The sequence below is a fragment of the Molothrus ater genome, chromosome 1 (assembly GCF_012460135.2).
Source record: "Molothrus ater isolate BHLD 08-10-18 breed brown headed cowbird chromosome 1, BPBGC_Mater_1.1, whole genome shotgun sequence".
NCBI lineage: Eukaryota > Metazoa > Chordata > Aves > Passeriformes > Icteridae > Molothrus > Molothrus ater.
In genome coordinates, this window is record NC_050478.2 from 93,212,383 (window position 1) to 93,233,102 (window position 20,720).

At 39.5% G+C, this 20,720-nt stretch overlaps 1 protein-coding gene across 5 annotated transcripts in view; it reads right to left on the reverse strand.

Moving 5' to 3' along the window:
* CARMIL1 (capping protein regulator and myosin 1 linker 1) overlaps positions 1 to 20,720 on the reverse strand; it is a 189,726-nt gene that overhangs the window by 97,884 nt on the left and 71,122 nt on the right. For all 5 annotated transcript variants that reach the window (XM_036398485.1, XM_036398468.1, XM_036398461.1 and 2 more), the window contains exons 3-8: positions 12,780 to 12,830; positions 8,536 to 8,595; positions 6,173 to 6,294; positions 4,087 to 4,184; positions 3,664 to 3,734; positions 3,449 to 3,522 (exon numbers count right to left, since the gene is read on the reverse strand). In XM_036398485.1, the coding sequence (XP_036254378.1) occupies positions 3,449 to 3,522; positions 3,664 to 3,734; positions 4,087 to 4,184; positions 6,173 to 6,294; positions 8,536 to 8,595; positions 12,780 to 12,830 (476 nt within the window). The remainder of the gene's footprint in view (positions 1 to 3,448; positions 3,523 to 3,663; positions 3,735 to 4,086; positions 4,185 to 6,172; positions 6,295 to 8,535; positions 8,596 to 12,779; positions 12,831 to 20,720) is intronic.

The window sequence follows — 20,720 nt, forward strand, 5'->3', positions numbered from 1 at the left end:
CTTCTCCTCTGTTGTTCCCTGGTAAGATCAGTAAGGTGGTAATAGATTTGCAGCTTTGATGTCTCCCTTGCCACTGCCTTTACCTTGGAAGTGGAATGAATGTAAGAGCAATTTTTCAGGTGAAATTTTGGTTTGTTCATGCAGCAGTAACCAGGCAGCACAGCTGGGCACACATTGGACAGGCTGGCACTGGTGGAGTAGAGCTGGTCATGCTGTGGAGCACCACCTCCAAAAGCAGCAGAAGGTACCACGAGCATTTTTAGGTCAGCTGTCAGCAGCAGCCCAGTTCTTCAAAGGAACAGAGGGACAATGATTGGGGATCACAAACTGCAAGTGTTCACACTGCCAGGGAGCTGGTAAGGCAGCTTGGAAGGCTGGCAAGAGCTCAGGAACTTCTGGACAGGAGAGTGGCTGCAGACAGAGCTTGCCTGAGGCTGTGCCTTTCTCCCCCTTCCTTCTCTGGCTGGCTGAAGGACAGACAAGGGGTGCTCAGTCTCAGGGGCAGAGCTATGACACTTTCAAGAAATACTTCAAGATGAGAACTTGCAAATCAGCTGGGCAGATTTATTTTAAAATATTCCTGTCCAGCTGCAACGATGTTTCTTGAATAGTTTAATCTTCGGCAGTATCCAAGGCCTGTTGTTCAAACCCCCATCATGCACAGATCCTGCCTGGGACCTCCACAAACACCAACTGCTCCCCTCCACACATCTCTTTCCCTACTCCAAACATTCCTGCAGACAGTGGAGTCCCTGCCTGTTCTGCAAGCAGCTGTACTTATTGTCAACAAACTTTGCTTTATCAAATTCTACCATCTGATTTTAAGGGAAGACTTTTTTTTGTTCCAATTTCTGAAGGTGCTTCTGACCAGTGGGTCAGAAGAGTGCTCTTCAGGAATTTACCTCTAATCCTTCTCTTGCTTTAAGCTCATTTAACCCCAATATTCTTGTTATCGAGTTTTTCTTTTCAAAATTATATATTGCTTTATTAAATTTATTCTATTGCAGTCAAGATGTGGTTTTACCAATTCTTTTCCAATATGGTATGAAAGAAAGCTAAGAACCAGTCACAAAAGCAGGGCATTCTCATAACTTTCCCTCACTGAGTTACATTGAGATGTTCACACTAATTAAAATTGCCATGCAGAATAAAGTAGTATTTATAAAAGATAAATCTGTGCCTTCTTAAAATAAAACAGATTCTGTACTTCTGGAATGCAGACAATCTCTCCAAGCCTCAACAAGATTCCAGCTTATCTAATGTCTTTGCATTTTTTCAACATCCCTGTTCCCCTGTGTATTTCAGATGGCAAGAAATCTCAACAGCACAATGAAAAAAATCTAAACAATTACATTTTTTTTAAAACTTTTTTGAATGTCCAAATAAGCTAAAACATATGCAACACAGATGAAGATCATGCAACCGTATCAAATAAGCCCTTTTTCACTTTTCACTTTGGGTCTTTTTTTTTTTTAATAATTATATGGTTCACAACACAACATAGCTTCAGATAAAACCTCAGAAGTCATGTTCCCATGCAGCAAGCCATGCTGTGATGCTCTGGGAACTTCAGTTCATCTATAATTCATGCCATCTTATGTTGACCTTTAACTGAAATGTTTTACTTGGAAAAACATAAATTGTTTATTTTTGCAATGCATAGCCCTGTATTTAGAGAACTGAGGCACCTGTCCTACCTCGCTTCAGAGCTACTACACAACATAAACTATATAGGTTCAGCAACCTCAAAAATTAAGTGAATGGGATATACAACGGTCTCTCAAAATCCAAAAGAATAATGACAGTTCCACTGTCTTAAATATATTGGAAATGCTTACAAACATCCTTGAATTGACTGGGATTTCAATTCCTAATTTGTATTTTTAGTGAATAACAAGGGTTTGGCTTTCTTAAAATTTTCATTGAAATTTCATCTTCTTGAAATTTCAATCCAAAATGTTCTTTAGTTCAGTCCTCAACATGTAGATGTTCTCATCACAAGATGGATTCCACAGCATGTAAACGGCTCCAAAATAGATTTGAATCTTTGGACTTAGACAATCTTGAAGCACTTAGAAAAGACTTTGCTTAACAGCACAAATACATTTCTTCAGCAATTTTGTAAGGTATATTTTAATGAAAATATTTTCTAAAACAACAAGCCCCATTATTTCATTTTCTGGAAGCCAGACTCATTTGCACCTGTTGAGATATTCTAAATATTTAAAACAATTCTATCTACTCTTTCTTAATGAATTGTTCAAACATTTAATATCTATTGAGGCTGGGTATCTGTAGGTCACTTTCTCAAGAATGTCCCACAGTCTTCTCATCACTTCCTCTTGCAATAAATGTTTAAAGCATTGTTAAGTTCTTGCCCCAAATTTGCTTGTGCTTAATAGTATTCCTCCCTTTATCCTCTTTCAGCAAGGCTTAACCAAGGAAAGAGTCTTTGGCTACATCTGCCACACACCAGTTGCAGCCCTGTAGTCTTGAGTTCCCTCTGAGTTGGTCAACACAGATACTGCTTGGTGACTTTGCCAAGGGATTGACTGCAGGCTGTGAAAATGTGGCACAGAAAATGAGCTAAATCTTGGAATGGGACATTCTGCAAGTTCACACACCTGACAGCTTAAACCTACAAAGAATGCTGTGGCAAAATACTCTTATTTACCTACCTCCAGGTCAGCCTTACTGTTATGATATTTTAACATTGTATCTGTGGTAGATTCTTAATTCTTTCACTGGGTTCTCCCAAAGAAACAAATGCTTTCTCAATCTTATTTACACTTTCTTGAATTTGCAGTTTCCTTTGTATAATGACAAATTTTAGTTAAGCTTCCCTCCCATTTTCTCCTACTTGTAATGTCTCCAAATTCAACCTTCTCAGAATCCAATTTTCTCAGCCAGCTAAATTCAGTAAACTAAATACAACACTTAGCTAGGCTTCACCATCTCACAGCAAAATTACCCTCAATTAGTTTCTTTCTGGAAGTACATATTTTTGATAGCATCCATTATAAGTGAAGAGACAACTGGCTGGAATTCAGTTGAACAACTTAAACCTTCTACTGACTTGCTGACAAAAATTAATTTCCTTTACTGTGTACACCATGAGAAAAACGATTCTGCAGAAGTAAAGACTTCATACTTTCCTTTTTTGCTTTGCCCACCAGATGTAGATGCATGTTTTATCTGCTGAATTTGAGTTCTTATATCTGCCATCACAGGAAAAGTATCTATCCTCTAACTTTTTGGATTGCTTCCAATAAGAAAATATATTTATCTTCTCCGGCTCCTGAATGAAATGAGGTTTCCATGGGGCTTTTGTGCAAAAACAGAAGCTTTGTGCTGAAAACTAAAAATGCTACAGATGGTAATTTCACAGTAACAGCTATGAGGCCATCCCACTTGATCAGTATTAGCATGATTACTGCACATGGTTTACCTGTGGTCAAGGTGGCTGAAGTCTTGCAAATTCAACTCTCTGGTATCTTGTGTCAGATAAATCGTATCAACGTCCTGTTAAAAATACATAACCAAATACATCTTTATAGAACTGTAGTGGTTTGGGTTTCTTTTGTCAAGCACTATGGATTTACCTGTTCTTTCATCATTAGTACAGGTAGCTGAAAAGAGCATCAGAAGAAGACAAGCACTTACCCACTGTACTTCCTCTCTGTAGGGAAATCCAAGCCAGTCACAAACACAGGCATACATCTGCGAAAAGCCTCCTACAAACAACCCAAGAGACTATTTAACACAGTAGTCACACAAGCAAACAAATGTACATCTAAAAGGACACTTCAATACTTAAAGATCCAGTTTTTAAAACTCACTCTCTTTTTCTCTCAGAAGACTGTGCATTGTGCTTATGAAAGGAACACAGACTATCCTATCTTCACGTGGTAAGTTGCAAGAAAGCTTAATATAGTGCCTTCACCTACCAATCAGAAGTCTGCCTCATACTAATTACACCTTAAAACTAATTACACCTTTACAAGCTTCTGCCCAAAATAGAATTAAACTTCCTGACACTGCAATTCCAGCCCTCTTTCATATTTGAGCATTTAAATTCATTCTCACCACAAGGTCCAAGTTCTGCCACAGTCTGACTGTCCCACAGGGCCTGGAGATTAGCCAGTCTTTCTGAAGGCTCCATAGTTACTTTTTTCATAATCCTCCTGGATGGAAAAGAGGGAAAAAACATCATTCATGGCTTTGAAAGTATTTTCAAACACATAAACCTTTTTTATTTTAAGAGCATTTTTAAATGAGTGTATAGGAAGAATTACCATTTTTAATACAACCCGCTTTCCTACCTAAAAGGCACACATACCATTATGCAGCACAGCAGGAGTAACATTTATTCATTCTTTCTTTCTCTCTTTCTTTTGATTAACCCTGTGACAACTGGAGCAACTAAATCCTTTTGTATTGCAAGATCACTCCATCTAAGGAGGCTTGCGGCCCTCATCTGACATCAAGATGCCCAAAATACGGAGGAGACATGGTATTAATGGTTACCCTGAAACCACTGCTGTATATACACAGCTTTTATGCAGAAATAGCACCATGGTGCAAAGAGCTGAGCAGTTCCATGTGGCCTCTAGGCTGCACTCTTGATATCCAGCTCCAATCTTTGTAATTTGGTAGCAGTTTTCTTCCCTAGACAGACAAGAAACACAATACCTTCCTGCCTTTTAAGAAATAAAACTAGCTGTTTTTCTGAATGGCAAGAGTGCCTAATAAACTATGGAATTTATGAAGTGTCTAAGGGGGTAGGAGGTGAAGCAGAAGAGAATTAATAAGCAATAATAACTGGAGAAACCTCTTTCCCCCTTTCTTGCCTTATCTGGTCCTCTATCATCTACACAACACCAATGCCTTCATTTTGGAAAACTGCCACCTGAGAGGAGAGCAAGAAATTTGATTTCTTTTCTGGGAAGCAAGCACTCCATGCAGCTACCCAACCTGCTCCAGCAATGTTCTCAAGAAAACCCACAGAAAACATATATAGAGTTCAAGGCCTTCATAAACAACCAGAGAAACAAACAGTCTTGCAACCTTCTTTATTCTTTTTGTTTGCATTTCTCACACTATCACTGAGGTTTTATAGAAACCCTCTTCACAAATATTCAGTTGTATTCATGTTCTTTGAAGGGAGACCTCAATCTCCCCTAAGGCAGTTAACTACACTGCCCAAAAAGAAAATTGGAAGCAGGGAAAAAACATGAAAACAAAAAAAAAGGAACTGCCATCTAGAGTTTATGAACTTGATTTCCTACTCCACCTACAGGAAAGGTGAATAATAAAGACATGCACCCAAAATAAAACATGTAAGTTTAGCCTAACCATTCACATCTAGAGTCTGTTACTAAAGTTCACTTATAAAAATCAACATGTCTGGAAGAAAACTTTTCCACAGCCCTTTTTTTCTAATAATGCTGAAAACCAGGAGCTGAAGAGAATACAGTAGAGCTGCATGACTAGGTAGAGAGTGATGAAGATAAGGCAATGACTGAGAACAAGGAAAATAAAATGAAGAAAAACTACTGAGAGTTGCTGCAAGATGATAGAATCCAGAGACACAGATATGAGAGAAAACCAAAGGCACAAGTAAGGCAATGAAAGAAAGCCAAACAAGGATACAAATAATTCAAGGAGTCAGTTAAACCATGGGAAGTATATGACAAGACTACCCAGGGCTTAGTTTTGAAGAACAAAGGCTCACAATCACGTGCATTGTTTCACAAACACTGAAAGTAAATGGAACTTCTCCGTCCTCTCCCAGCTCAGATTTTACTTCTGGTGGGGAAAAAATAAAACAGAATATGGAGCCAGTTACAACACAAAAGACAGAACCTAAAATGTACCTGAGGCTGGAGAGGCAAGAGGGTAAAATAAAAACTTAAGACCTCAAATAACTGCACCCCCCTTCAACCCAAAAGCTCTTATGACCCTACAGGACGACATATACTTTACCTACACTCTACACCATGTTCTGGTTCTGCCATACACCTGGACAAAAGCTGAGTGCTTATGGATATGATTGTTATATCCTCAGTGTATTTCTGAGATTAGGGTGGGGAGATCAGCAGACAAAAAGGGGTGGCTTGTCACTGCTTCCATACAATCTGCTCCCACTAGAGGTGCCCTAAAGGATACTTACACTGGTGAGAGTCCAGGGAATATCTTCCTGAGGCAGGTCCCGATGTGTGCCAGCACCTCGTTCACATCTTCAGAGGTTGCCATCTTCATGGAGATGCTGCATTTCTCTGTTTCCATAATCAACTACAAATCAAAGTGCAAGAGTCTGAGAAGGGTATCATGTAATTCATGTCGATGAATTAAACAGGAAAACATTTTAAATGCCAGGTGAATGCTCGTAGGAATTTGTTATTCTTTAAGACATGACACAGCAATGCACCAGGTAAAGTTTCTGAATGTTGTTCTTGAACGTACAAAGACCCCCGTATTCAAACTTTGCTTTTTCTAACAGTGCCCTGCTTCCCACGGGAATACAATTTTCAAAGGATCTTGACCTCAGCTGACACTTTGAAAACCAAGAACTTTTCACAGCATTGTCCTCTTTTGAAACATGTCCCAGAACACCAGGAGAAGCAAGCACAGCCTGACAGGAAACTATTGAATGAGCAGGGTGCCTGTTTCCTCTGGCAAAAAGTAAAAGTCTTGAATGGCTGTGATCCTCTGGAAAAGCTCTAATGCTTTGTTCTGTGCTGCTTAAGAAAATGCTGTGGTGCTGTGCTGTCTGTCTGTGCAGATGAAGCAGTAACTCAGCCAGCATGATTGTCCTGCTCTCTGGGGGATGTGTGCTTCAGAGAGGGGAATAAATAAAGCCTTTTGCAACATGCCTCTCTTAGATATTGAGTGTTCAGAACCAAATCAGATTAGGGTATGAGTGACACATCAGCTCTGCTGCTGCTTTTGGCTGCATCACAGGAAGCAATGTAATGTTTCTGCTGACTCCAGAGTGAATAGTTAGCACGGCCCAAGCCATCACCTCTTTTAGATAGGAAGCTGTGCACGCACAGTGAGAAGGCAACGTGAGGAATAAATAAGTGAAGGCAGACAGGAGGACAGGGGACGCTATGCAGTTTGATACAGGGGATTGCTTCTTATTGAGGCTGGCTCCCAGGGCTCTCTTGGTTCCCAATTCATGCCCAGGGTCACCACCATGATAATCCTAGAAGAGGCTGTATTACCCCTAAAGCAAACTGAGACTATTCATACCTTTTACCAGCAATTCAACTCCTTTCTGAGCCTGTTGCCACCACTCCCTGATGATGAATGAGTGGGCAACTTACCACGGTTTTTCATCATCACCAATATTAGCACAACATTTCCTTATATTCTTTTGTCCATTTGTTCACTTATCTTACAGAAGGAAGCTCTTCATGGCTCTCTGCAAGACGCCTAGCACAAAACTATACCGTTCTGATATCACAGCTATAATATGCTCTTTGCAGGAAAGCTGCAACAAAACCATTTGCTCCACAAGAAATAATCTAGGGCTCTCTCTGCCTTCAGTTAGAAGTCTCACACAATTCAAACACAAATGAATGTAAACATGAAAAACCTTAAGAAATATTTTAGGAAGAGTGTATGCTCATTGAGGCTGCTGAAAATCTCTTGTAAATACTGCTACAACAATGATTGTCTATGCCTCCAGGAATAATTAGCAATAGATACCTGGCATTTTAGTACCTTAATTTAAAAAAAAGCCACAAAAACTTAGAATTTAGTAAATGTCACCCCATTAAAACACCTGGACCTTTTAAATTCCCTCCTTTAAGGAAAGCTTCAAAAGACAGGTTAAAAAGACAAGATGTTAATACAATGAGAGCTTTTCAGAGTTCAAAGTAGCTCAGGCACTCCTATTCCTTAAAAGCTCTTTAAAAGCCAAACACACATGAAACACATTAAGACTTTGATACAATTGAACTGTCAAATCTTGTCAACATGCTCATCTTATGAATTAAAAACGCTCTAAAGGCATTCTTCTTTTCAGCACCTTCCCTTTGACATTACTTTTTTGGGCATGTAACTTGCTGTCAAATATATTTTGTGTTGTACACAGCAAAGGCACAAAGAACAGTTGAAAGCAAAGCATTCCTGCCTGCAATGTAAGCAGTAGCTTTGGGCTGCCTCATAAAGGTATTCACCCCAGAAGCCACTGCAGCTTGTGTCGTGATGATTGCATACCAGCCACCACTGCTTTACCAGCTCTGAGACAAAGATCCACTTATGATACAAATGGAAACTTGTACCATACTGAACTAGAGAAAACCTCTATCTATTTCTTATCATTATTCCAAGTGCACAAACATTCCTAAAAATGACTCTTTAAATTCTTATTGTTATTTTTAAGACTTTAGACCAGCAAGAATGCAAGAAGACAAATGCACAGCGTGCTCAGTGGAAGGAGACACCTGCATGTTACAGCATTACTTCCTTGACTGGCACAGATTTAGCAATGAGTAAACAAGTATCTTTTATCTAGAATACACTCACCTGGCCTGGTTTACTGGAAGTTACTCCTTGGATTTCCAAGTAGCTGAAAGTTAGTTCTAACTGTAGTTAGAAAAGAAACATCACATTAGTGCAAACATCATCTTATTTTAAAGAGCACTTACACTTCTCAATGAGGTTAAGAAAACTTTGGGCAGGCTACTGATATTTAATATCAGTTTCTGTAATTGACACTAAGTATTTTTTTAATACCTGGATGCATTTTTCATTTAAAAACTACTTACATTTGTTTGTTACAGGTTTAAATGGTTATTGAATACCACACTGGACATTTTACTGCAAGCTATAAGCACATAAAGCTTATAATCAATTTTATGAAAAAATTTTACTATAAAAAAGCATCATTAATACAATACTCTACTGATGTGTATTCTTGTGACTGATTAATCATTTATTACAAACTTTACAGCTTCACAATTATTCTTTCATTAGTTACGTTGATCACAGATGTGAAAAATTTTACTGCACAGAAACTGAAGGGACATGTACACATACACACTATATATATATATATATATATATATATATGTGTGTGAATAAAAATAACATCTATAAATAAGTAAATAAAGATATGAACATAAATGTCCAAGGTCTGCTTTAGCTTATCTAAAAGTATGAGAGGAAGTGATACATAAACTTTGTCTGAGTGGTTTATTTGGATGACAGTCAGACTAGGCAGGGAAGAACATACTGATTCCATGACTCCAAATGGAATCTTAGAAGGTGGCAGAGAATTCTTCTCCAAGGACAAATCTAGGGCTACAGGGAGTGTAGCTAAGATCTGAATTCACAATTATGTCGACAACCATCTCGACAGCTGAGATACACAGAACGAACCAAACCTCTTGGACTGAATTGTGATGACAGGGCAAGACATTAGCTCATTTCCTTTTAGTTATCATTGAAACCATTGCAACTGAGCAGTCTGTCTGAATTGCACAAAGTTTCCTGTACTTTATCTTAACCTACATTCACAGTCAGGGTGCTCCCAGGCTAACTGGCAAGCACCATATCATTCTATTCCTGCATTTGTGAAAAAGTCAACGCTGAATGACTACTGGGGTGCTCAGAACCCAGACACAGCTAACAAGGCACCCTCCCTGTAAAGGCTGGAACAGCACATTGGAAAGTCAGGAACAGAGGTACCAGCTTCCAACCATCAAAAATCTTTCCAGAAAACTTTTGTTATTACTGCCTCTTTGTTCTTTGTTGCTTATTTTCTGAATCCTTATCCCTTCTGTTGCCCTCATGATTTGGCAGAATCAGAAGATACAAACACCCGTCCCATATCTGTGCAAAGTTCACCTTCTGCCAAAGGTCTTTCTTGGTGAACAAACTTTACTCTGAAGTTTTGGGGACTTCATGGGCTTCATCTCACACATTCTGCTGCAGGGGCAGCACCCACAGCAAACAAGCAGTTTCAGGGGTGCCATCACATCTGTTACAAATCAAGTGTAGGGAACTGAGGCAGAACCAGCACAAGCCTCTTCTCAGGGCTCACACCAACACTCTGCATCTCCCCAAGTGCAAGGCATTGATTTCTCTTCAGTGCTTTATTTCTAAGCTAGGCCTGGCAATCTTTTGTGATGACACAGCCCTGTGCAGTTGACTCAGGGCAGAAAGAAGAAAAAAGGAAAAAAACAAAAAACCAAACCCACCAAAAAGATCTATAGCAGCTATTGTTGGCTACTGGATTAAGCAGGACTATACACACAGAAGGGAAAAGTTCTTTTTATCCAGACTAATTAAATATTTCTTTGCCTAAATCACAATGAAATTTTGGGGAGGGAGTTTCTGTAATTGAAATCCTTCATATTTTGAAATTATTTACCTATCAACTTGAGGGTTCTTTTTTTTTGCTAAAGTATGTATGTCCAAACACATATATAAAAAGGTCATTACATGCATACACAGTCAAAAATATTTGAAAAGTTCACACAGATCCAGTCTCAAGAATTTAGTCTGCAAATCCTCTTGCCTAGAATTAACAAATGTCGGGAAACAGGTCACTATCTCCTACAGGTCATCTTTGGTTCATTTTTTCTAGTTAAAAATATGAATTTATAGTCCTTGCTTGGAAGGAAAAATGTAAAACACATTCTAAACATCATCTACTTCAAACTAAGAAATAATTTTTACAAGGTTTAAAAGGCATAATCTCATTTATTGCCCAAAATTTCATGCTTTTAAAATCCTCTTAAAAAGCTATGCGTGCCTCTCATTTAGGAACCTTTCAGTTAATCAGACAGCTAATTTCAGAGTTTTCAATTTTTTCAACCAAAACTTAATGAAAGTTGCACTAGAAATGCATTCACAGATCTGAAATATATTCCTACAAATGTTTTATATGCTTATTTGTGGGCTTGATGACACATCCAACATTACTAATGTTGCAATCACTTTTTATATAGACTATAGGAAGAATTAGCAAGCTTTGAGCACTGTCCTTCCTTCCCAATCAGTCTGTGTTGATTAGTGGGAATGAACTGATTGGACCAGAGTGCGAAATTTAGAGGTGGCCATTGTAATATCTTCACTCTAAGGATAATAGTGAGAGTTGGTGTTGGAGTTAAACAACATTAATTCTTTCTAACTTTGATCCTTGTTTAGCAGATACATCTCAACAGCATTGTTTAATCAAAAGTAAAGCTTGGAATTGAATGCAGCAGTAACAGTTACTCAGAACTGGCCATCTCTAGGTATACTCCATTTTGTTAGAGGTCCCCAGAGAAATAATGTGTCTTTGCTGAATGTTCTCAGCTGTCTTTCGAGGAGTTACTGCCTGACAGGTATATGGAAGTACTTGAGCTCAGAAAGCTTCTCAGCAGCTATTGAAAATACTACAGACATTAGAAAATTTATTAAGTTTGACTAACCCTGCTAGAAATGCATTTTCAACGATCCTAATAAATGATCAGACCTAAAAAGTTTAATTTTTACATAAATCATAAGCACAGCTTCTCATCATCTTCCTTCCATTTGTTATCACAAAAATTACATTTCTACTTACAGAATACATATTTTAGATTTTAATGAAAACAAAATCAAGTTTTTCAAATATGCAATCTATTTAATGAGTTCTGAGAATTGTCTGAAGCAGTCAACTAAACAGAGTTATCACTTAGTACTCCAAGCCTCAGCCTTCAAGAGCTTTTTGATGACTTATAATGGTTTGCTATTGTTTAACAAAATCATGATTACCACCTGTCTATCACATTGCCGTTGCACTGATGCCTGAGCTGTTCATCAACTGGATCTATCTTTCGAAGCAAGCAAAAGCCCTGGCTGAAAGCTGCAGTGATTCAAACACCAACAGACAACCAACTGGAGACATCTGTGCTGCAGGGACAGGGTGATCGACTGAGGAAAATGAGTATCAGCAGAAATTCAAGCTGCAGTTCATCCTACCTGTCAGTCAGCATCTTCAAATTATAGCTACCAATGGTCACATTTACCAGTGACCATAACTGAAAATTTGGCATCAATAGTTCCATTTATGGATTCTGGTATTTCTATAAAGTGTGTGTATAAATATACACACACTTAGACACACACATGTCAAATACAAAAAAATAGGGTATGTGCCAAATTCCCATTCACTGATTCCAAGCTGGACAAGAGATGTTCTTTCACATCAGTCATTTTTATTCATGTGGAAATCATATTTCTCTTCTATAACAATCATTATGAATTGTCATAGGCACAGAAAAAATAATTCACTGGCAGTGGCGAGGCAAGTTGCCAAACTGCTTTTCAAAATGAACAGCAAAAATCATTAGAAAACAGCAGAATTTAATAAAACTCTGAGTTTCTGCCTCCAAATCAAATGTAATCCTATTTGACACTACAAACACTAGAGGGAATAATACCATCAGCTTGTTTGTACAAAAACTGTCCTTCTATAAAATTCATCAGGCTCCTCTCACAGTTCTTCAGGTTGGAGTTTACAATGCAACTCTTCAGCCACCTGCATTTCTAGAAATTAAAATTCCTCTGGAAAAGGAGTGTGTGGATATATATATATATTTTTATATACATGAAAAAATTAATTTAAGGCATATACTAATAGAAGCACCATTCTAACTCAAGAGCATGTAACATACCATTCCTCAGTTTTCTGGTTTTTTAACAGATGTACATAACTAAAATATGCTAATTTTTGCTACTTAGTTCATGTAACTTTCATTTGTTGCCCCAGAGTATTTGTAGGAACACAGTGATTTTACCTTGGTGGGAATCCGAGACGTTAAAAGAAACGCCCGACATGATGCCAGCACCTATTGAAAAAATAAAAAAGAACAGAATCCGTAAGAAACATTTAGTATTATACAAGACTCTTTTCCAGGAAAATACTGAAAGCAGAGGGAAAAAGCCTCTAGCAGTGTGAGTGTAGATTCCCTTTGCTGTCATACACCAAAGGAAGCAAAACTGGGATCAGATCCAGTAGAACACACTGAGGAGACTGCTGCAATCTGATCAGCTATAAGCCAGTTAGCACAGCAGTGAACTGAAGAAATCTATTCAACCAATCTCTCAAGATCATATAACAGAAATCTTAGTGACATTTAAAAAAAAAAACAAGGATGAGAAGTCCAGGAACAAAGGATGTATTTAAATATTAAAAAAATAATAAAATAGAAGATTATCATGATTTTATTAGCAATATAAGTGACTGTAAGCAAATGGGGGAGTTTTGGACACATTTGAGGCATTTCTTGAGTAAGAACACAAAGATTTCTCATTCATAGCATCTGAATTTCTTCTCCAGTAAAGGCAATGGAAAAATGCAGTTAGACTAGTGAGACCAGTCACTCTGGGGAGAAAACAAAACAAATATTTTGGAAGTTACTGCCAATCAAAATATAATGATTCTATATCATATCACTCCAATCTCCGGTAGCACATCCCACTCACAGATCTTACTCTTTGCAAAAGGAATTACTCATCTTGCAAAACTACAGTACTGTTTGTTGATTTACCCACAGAAATATCTGCTGTTTGCTCCATCTTTTCCCAGACTGAAAAAAAAAAAAAGAAGCAAATTCTACTCAAACACCTGCACCAAAATCCCACAGCACATGCAGAGCTTTTCCCACAGTTAGGACCTCCTGAACTCAGCCCTTCCCTGTGTCCATGATCAAGTTGACACAAAACGTGTTCCTCACTAGGAGAGGAAGAAGCAGGCTGAGAATACAACCCAGCATCCAACTTTAAACACTTCAAGGATTGGATTTCAGCTTCAGTTTCTCAGCTGAATAACATCTTGCTAAGTCCTAGGAGCACCAGTGCTGCACCAGTGTTGAGCATTAGCAGATTGTTTCGGGGTTGACATGATTAGAGCCAGTGCTCTGGTTACCACTAGCATAGAGCCAAACTGCTGCAGAATAACCCAGCCTCCTGGAAGGCTCAACCCTTCCCTGAAGCCCTCTTATGACAGCCTGGCCCTGTCACACAAAGCTGCTTCATCTCTTTGCTCATGCATAGAGGAGAGACAGCCTCTCGTGCTCCCCTCCCAGCTTACCCCTATCCCAAGTATCTCTTCCACAGTCCAGCACCAAGAGAAAGGGGAAGGGCCTACCCAAGGGGTTTTTCCTCTGCTCAGCCACAGTTTCCCTAATCTAGCAGCAGCTTGCTCTCACAGTAATAAAACCTTGATCCTTTCCCGGCCTCACCCACCTCAGGGCAGCCCCACACAGTAGGTGCACACCACTCTTCCAGGAGCCTCTGGCTAAGATCACACCCCAAGCTCACAAAATAAACTCGCTATCAGCAGGAGTGCCACTCTTACTTCGTGAAGCCATCCACAAGCTGCCCATGTGTGAAGAGGGGTAGGTGGTCAGGCATCCTCCCTGCACTGGCACCACCAAAAAATCCTCTCCAGTGTCACAGGCAGAGCAGCTTCTGGTCACTACACCTGAAATGCCCAAGTGAGACAGGGGAAAGAAAACTTTTTGAAGAACTGCTTTCCATATTTACCTGCTAGGTAGTGGCCAACAGAGATGTGAGTACTCTGTGTATGTCACCACAGTGGGACAGCTCATTACAGCAGAATCATGTCACAGTCTTGCTTGAAAATATTTGTTTGCATATAAGGGTTCAAGCTACTTTATGAGCCTAGAAAGGGTTGATTTAACATGACTACAGAACAGAAATGAACAGTCCAAACAACAAAGTTAAATGTAAACCAGGTAACCAGAAGGCCCTAACAAAATTATGTTCAAAAAGAATGTTCCAATAGAGCACATGGCAGTGTATATTCTTGTGGCAAACATATCAATGATCCCAAAGTGATCTTTCTAAAACCAACAGAGCTGAAAAACCCACTGACCTTAAGATGCATTTATGTACAAAAAAGATGCCTGCAGTAAGATGATACTCCCTACTCAGCAGGTAAATGGCTACTCTTGAGCAATAAGATGGTACCAAAAAAAAAAAAAGCAGCTTGATGCTTCAAATCCAGTAACACAAATTTCTATAGTTTTCACAGTTAAGACTCTAACAAATAAGAGTTTGATTCTTCTGTAAAATCACTTGAAGAGAAGGTCAATTATTACTGCAAAATTAATGGTCCATCTTGACAACAGCAGGACAAGATTTATTATTTTTTAAAAGCTTTTTTTACAGTGGCAGAATTGGCTAAGATGAGGCTTGCCATTTATCACAATTTTAGCTGTTAAAATCTGTGAGTATAGCTTTGAAAGGATCCACTTTAGTTTACTGCTTCTGATTGGTTTTTTCCTAATATTTTCAAAATTTTACTGTGACATCTTCACTTTAACATCACTGGTTTTGCTCACATTTAGCAACAGGGTAGCCTGTACCCCAGTTCAACCCAAGACTTGCTGGATGAGCTGTGAAACATGAATGGTTTGTTTTCAATGACTTCCTTCTCCTCGATAAGGCTGCAGCAGATAAACAAATAATGGCTCTTAGGATGTGGCTCACCCAAGTCTCTGACAATAGGATTCTGCATGGTTGTTAGTAATTGCAAGGGCAACAGAACATGTATTGCAGGCTACTCAAAACCACACCACTCTAGTCCTTCCCTTGAGAAATGTGATGCTGGCACCAAAGGCAGAGGCACTGGAGGTGTTTTCACACGACAGTTCAAGCCCCCTCTTGAGAAACAAGCTATTTTTGTGCAGGAAAACCCAGGTCTCTGCATTCCTCTGACAAGAATGAGTATGTGTCTGATTGCATAATTGTCTAGGGCTTTCAGAAACATCCAAGAGTGCTGTTTCTCATGAACAGACAGATTCTAGATTTCCTGGGGTTTTTGATTTCTTCATACAAAGAAACTGAAAAGCAGAAGCAGCCACCCTTACTACTCTCAAGCAATCCTCAGGCATCTTACCAAGAAGGTCCTGTCACTGTTACTCTCATTTTGCACCCAGGAAACCTTGAGCACAGTAGTGTCATGGTCAAAGTCACTCGGAAGTCCAGAGGCTCAGAGCAGCAGACAGCCTAACTCCAGGGATAACCTGGAATAAAGAGCTCCCTGGCTCACAACCCATCAGGAATGTCACTTGGACATGGTGTATAATCCACCTTATCATCTGATAACAAAATGATCTCACTTGTTCAGCTTAATGTGTCACAGCGCTGCTCCCTCCATAACTGTTTTGTTTGGGCACCAATAATACTCAATCATTAATGAAGTTAAAAGATCCCATCAAAAGGTAAATACATGCAGGGTAAAGAAAGAGGCTCGTGAGTTAATTCATGCTTTAACACACCTGTAAGGCAAAAGGTTTGTGAGTGACTGATGTGAAGGCAGCAAGTACATCCAGGCAAATTTTATAGAGGATATGCAACCTGAGTGTTGCTCCATGGAAAGGACAACAAAAGAGAATTATATTTAGTTAACAACAGCTTTGGTCTATCTTCCTACTCTGCCTTTTTTAAGCATAAAATAGGATTATTATTTGAATTTTAAATGTCTCCTACTCACACACACATACCCAAGTTGATGATTTCTTAATGTTTTTATCATTTCAAATTCTGTAATGCTCCCTACGCTGCTCAGAATGTACATGAAACAAAACTGGGAAGCATTCACAAAAAACATATCCTGCAAATTACTGTCTCCAGAGATTCATGGCCTACAAGGTCACCTTCTATTTACCAGAGACATAATATATTTCAGTAAATAACATAGCTCCTCTGTGAGCATATCAATATAACAAATATACAGATGCATTTTCTCACTTATTGTCAAATCCTAGCCTTATTACCCATTCTAAGTTAAATTAACAGGGCTGCACTAGGTTAACCCAGCCACCCTACCTGGCAGTCACTCTTGGGAAGGTCACTAGAGAAACACAGCTCTGTGCTAATTGCATCTATTTTGCCAGACAAACCACAGCAACTAAAACTACCTCATCTATATTTAAAGCAGTTTCAAATCCATAAGGAAATGCAAATCTTCTGAAAAACACCATTACCCTTTTTAAAATGCTCAGGAATGAAGAGTTCTGGAAAACACAGTGAGCATACTTGGACTTCGTGACTAGACATGAAACGAAATCAAACCTCCTCGGCACTTCATGGGCCTGGGAAGTTGCATGATGCTCCCACCACTCACTACCACAGATGTTTTGAAACTTCCTTCTGCTGAAATCTCAAAATAAAGAAGATTAACCAAATATTTTTCCCTTGCTGGGAACTGATGAACACAGATACTTAAAAAAAATCCAAAATCAAAACCAACAACCAACTTTGTACATTTTTTTTGATGAACTGCTGCCATTTTGCACCTTAATATGTACTCCCCATACTTTTCCTTCCGCCACAGTTTCTTTAGCCCCTGGCATCTGCCATTTTGTCAGCCTCAAAATTGATTCAGTCTCTTCCATTATAATGTACTAGTGGAAAGATGCATTTGTAACAGGTTTTCTTATTTCTTATCACATTCTTATGATAGCCATCATCTTGTGAATGCCTTGAATCCAGAAGACAGTCACTTTTCTGTATATATCTTAGTTATACCTTCCCCATTTTTCTCATTAATCATTACCATTATTATCCAAAATATCACCATTTTAAAATTTCCACCTCTATTAATTCCTTTATGATTTCTCTCATAAGCTTTCCACTGCTACTGCTGACTCAATATCTAATGTGCACACAATAATGTGAGGAAAAGCAGCAGCACTAATACAGTTTTTGCTTGGTTAAAACATGGATGAATCAATACATGTTAGAGCATCCAGCCTCCCTCGGTCCCTACAGGATCGACCGTTCCCTTCCCGGGTTGCATGCCTGATGTTGTAAATGCTTCATCCTCAAGCAACTGGAGTTCGATTAGATAAAAGGCCCCTTTCAGCACCATGGCAGAGATATTAGAGCTGGGTTTGAGAGAGGCACTTCCTGCTAAAAGCACTAAGCCTCGCTACACAAAGAGGCTAGCTGACATCCTGGAGGGCTTTTTGGAGGGCTGATCAGCTCAGGCACAACAGGAACACGTATGCAGCATCATCTGAAATGGTGGCATTGCTTGGCATATGGTGGGTTTCTCTGCAGAGAGCTGACACCAGTGAAAAATCCCCAATCTGAGGGTTTGCAGCACCACCACCTTCACCTACACAGCCCTCACCATTGAGTTTGACTCTGATCGTTTGGTCTCGACTACTTTTGAAGCACCATCTGTGATAAAACCACTGACAGACCTTATTCACTCCTACTCCAAATGTCCCCTTATTTATACACCAATACTAAAGCAGTCTTTTGCTGCTGAAGAAGTTCTGTTAGGGAAGGCTTAGTGCATTTCAGTTCACATACAAAAAACAGAGTTTCTCCCTCACTGAGACGACCATTAGCCAAGTTGAACACATTCCCAGGCTCGCCTAAGTCGTTGGTGCCTGTGTGGCCAGCCAAAGACCAAAACACAGTAAGGGGAGCTGCTACTTGCATCAGTACAATTCTCTCCTGCCCAAGACAGGGGTAAGCTCTGCAACACAAATAACTACCTCAGCCATCCCCACGAAGGGGCTGCTCTGCTGCATGTTTCTCTACTATCATTCCTCATGTCAACCACTGCTTCCTCAACAAGGCTCCCTGACTGGAGCCGTGGACAGAGCATGAGCCTGCCTGCAATGGGAATGCTGTGCAGATCACAGCTTTCACTGGTCCTTATTGCCACCACACTACTTTAAAAATTCAAGCCTGCTCTGTTAAGGGTCACCAATTTCTGTATTTTCTGGATGGCAGAGGATGGTATGGGAACCAGTTTTTAGCGGGTCTTTTTTTGTTGTTGTTGTTTTGCTTAGGGGTTTTTTTTGAGTTTTTTTAATGTGTGCTCAAATATCAGAAGAAATGCCAATAAATCTGCTATGTTTAGAGAAGAGAAGCACCTTTCACAATACTGCAGGGAACAAGACAGGGGACACCACAAGATGGCACAACGGAGTGCTTCACACACATTTCCCTTTCAGTCCAAGTCACAGGACCCATTAACAGAAACACCTATTTAGCTCCTGGAAAGCTGTTCAAATCTGCAGAGCAATTTCTGCTTCAGAGGCAGAAATTAACAAATCTTGCCTTGAAGACAGGTAAGAAAAAAGTACCCTTGTTTTAGAATTAATAACAACTAAGGCATGGACACTGAAAGATTTGCCTAAAACAAAAAGGCAAGATGAAGTGGTAAAGCTTGAAAGAGAAGCTTGGAAAAAGAATCTTAATTCTGATGTTTGAGAAGAAACAAAGTAGCTTGGAGGTTTATCAGCAAATTAAGACAAAATTTCCAGACATAACCAAATTTGTTCCAACAGCTCTAGCAACACTACCAGTACCACCTATAGGCAGTGTCCTAGCCCTGTGAACTGTTTCTAAAAAACACATGAATCAAATTGTGCTTCTTTAACACCTGTAAAGCACAAAGAAACATGAACACTTGTACAACCCTGTCTGCAACAAGCAAACTATCCAGCTGTTTTAGTAAAGGTGCAATTTCAGAAGAAACTGAGATGTGCTCACTTTTGGCCAGACATCACCTACGGCAGCAACAGGACCCATGGACACTCCAACTGCCCAGCCCTCTCACTGAAGTGGTTTGGGATGTGGTCACCAGTGGAGCAGACCTGAACTGTCCCGATTTACAGATTTTACATTAAAAAGTTTTGTATCTTAGGCTATCAACCACAGAGGTGCTTGAGGAGGGGCAGCCACCTTACTGCCTGTGTGCACAGGGCTCCCTTGTTCTAGCAATCAGACATGGAACAGTTTCATGGCATTGTGAGAGATGTCCAACACTAAGCACTAAACACAATCCCCTGCAGGCTGCAAAGCTTCCTTGTTATCCTGCTTACCACCACACAATTCCCAACAACAAAAAACCATAATGCTGTAAAACACTAAATACCAGAAGACCCACCTAGAGTGCTATTTAAGCCTGCTCTGAGCCATAAAAATGGGAATCAGCAGCTGCATTTCAACAATTCAAAGTCGTCTCTATGGCACTGGACACAGCCAGGGCTGATCCCAGCCAAGGCAGAGGAGGGGAGCAGGTTCAACCACATACCTCACTTGTCAGCTCATCAATGAGGGGTAACACCCCAAAGGGGGGGTTTCTTTCTCTGTACCTAGTACAAAAATAGGTCACTAGTACGTTAGTGTTAATATACCTCCATTTCACTTTTTTCCCTTCACTTGTGGTCTTATCTGTATACAGTCATTACATAGATTCAGTGCTGAAATTCAGGTTACAATGTGCTTCAACAGGATTCCCACGTACTCACCTTTTACAATGTTCTAGACCCCCAACACTTGGTTAAAAAGTGGGTTGAAAACATTCTGTTGACTATTAATTCAAAACAGCCTGGGCTCCAGCATTTTCTGTGCAACAGTTTTTTATGCTTTTCTCTCCATCACAAAAGATGGCACCCTTTAGAAAAAACCCTCCCATTACCTGTCCATGGTGTTAATAATAAGAAATGTCCATACCCCTTCCCCCTTCCTGCACAGCTTCTCTCTGTGTTTATGCACAGCAGTTAAAATAGAAGCATTTTGGTGTGCTGCAAATGATGCTGTTTCCATGCAGAAGTAGCTGGAAATAGATTTTGCTATTACAGTGCTTTTATTCTTATCTTCTTTAATTTCATCACTTAGAAATGCCAGATTAAACATTTTGCAGTGATCCTTAGTGAGGGGATTGCTCTCTTTCTAAGTGT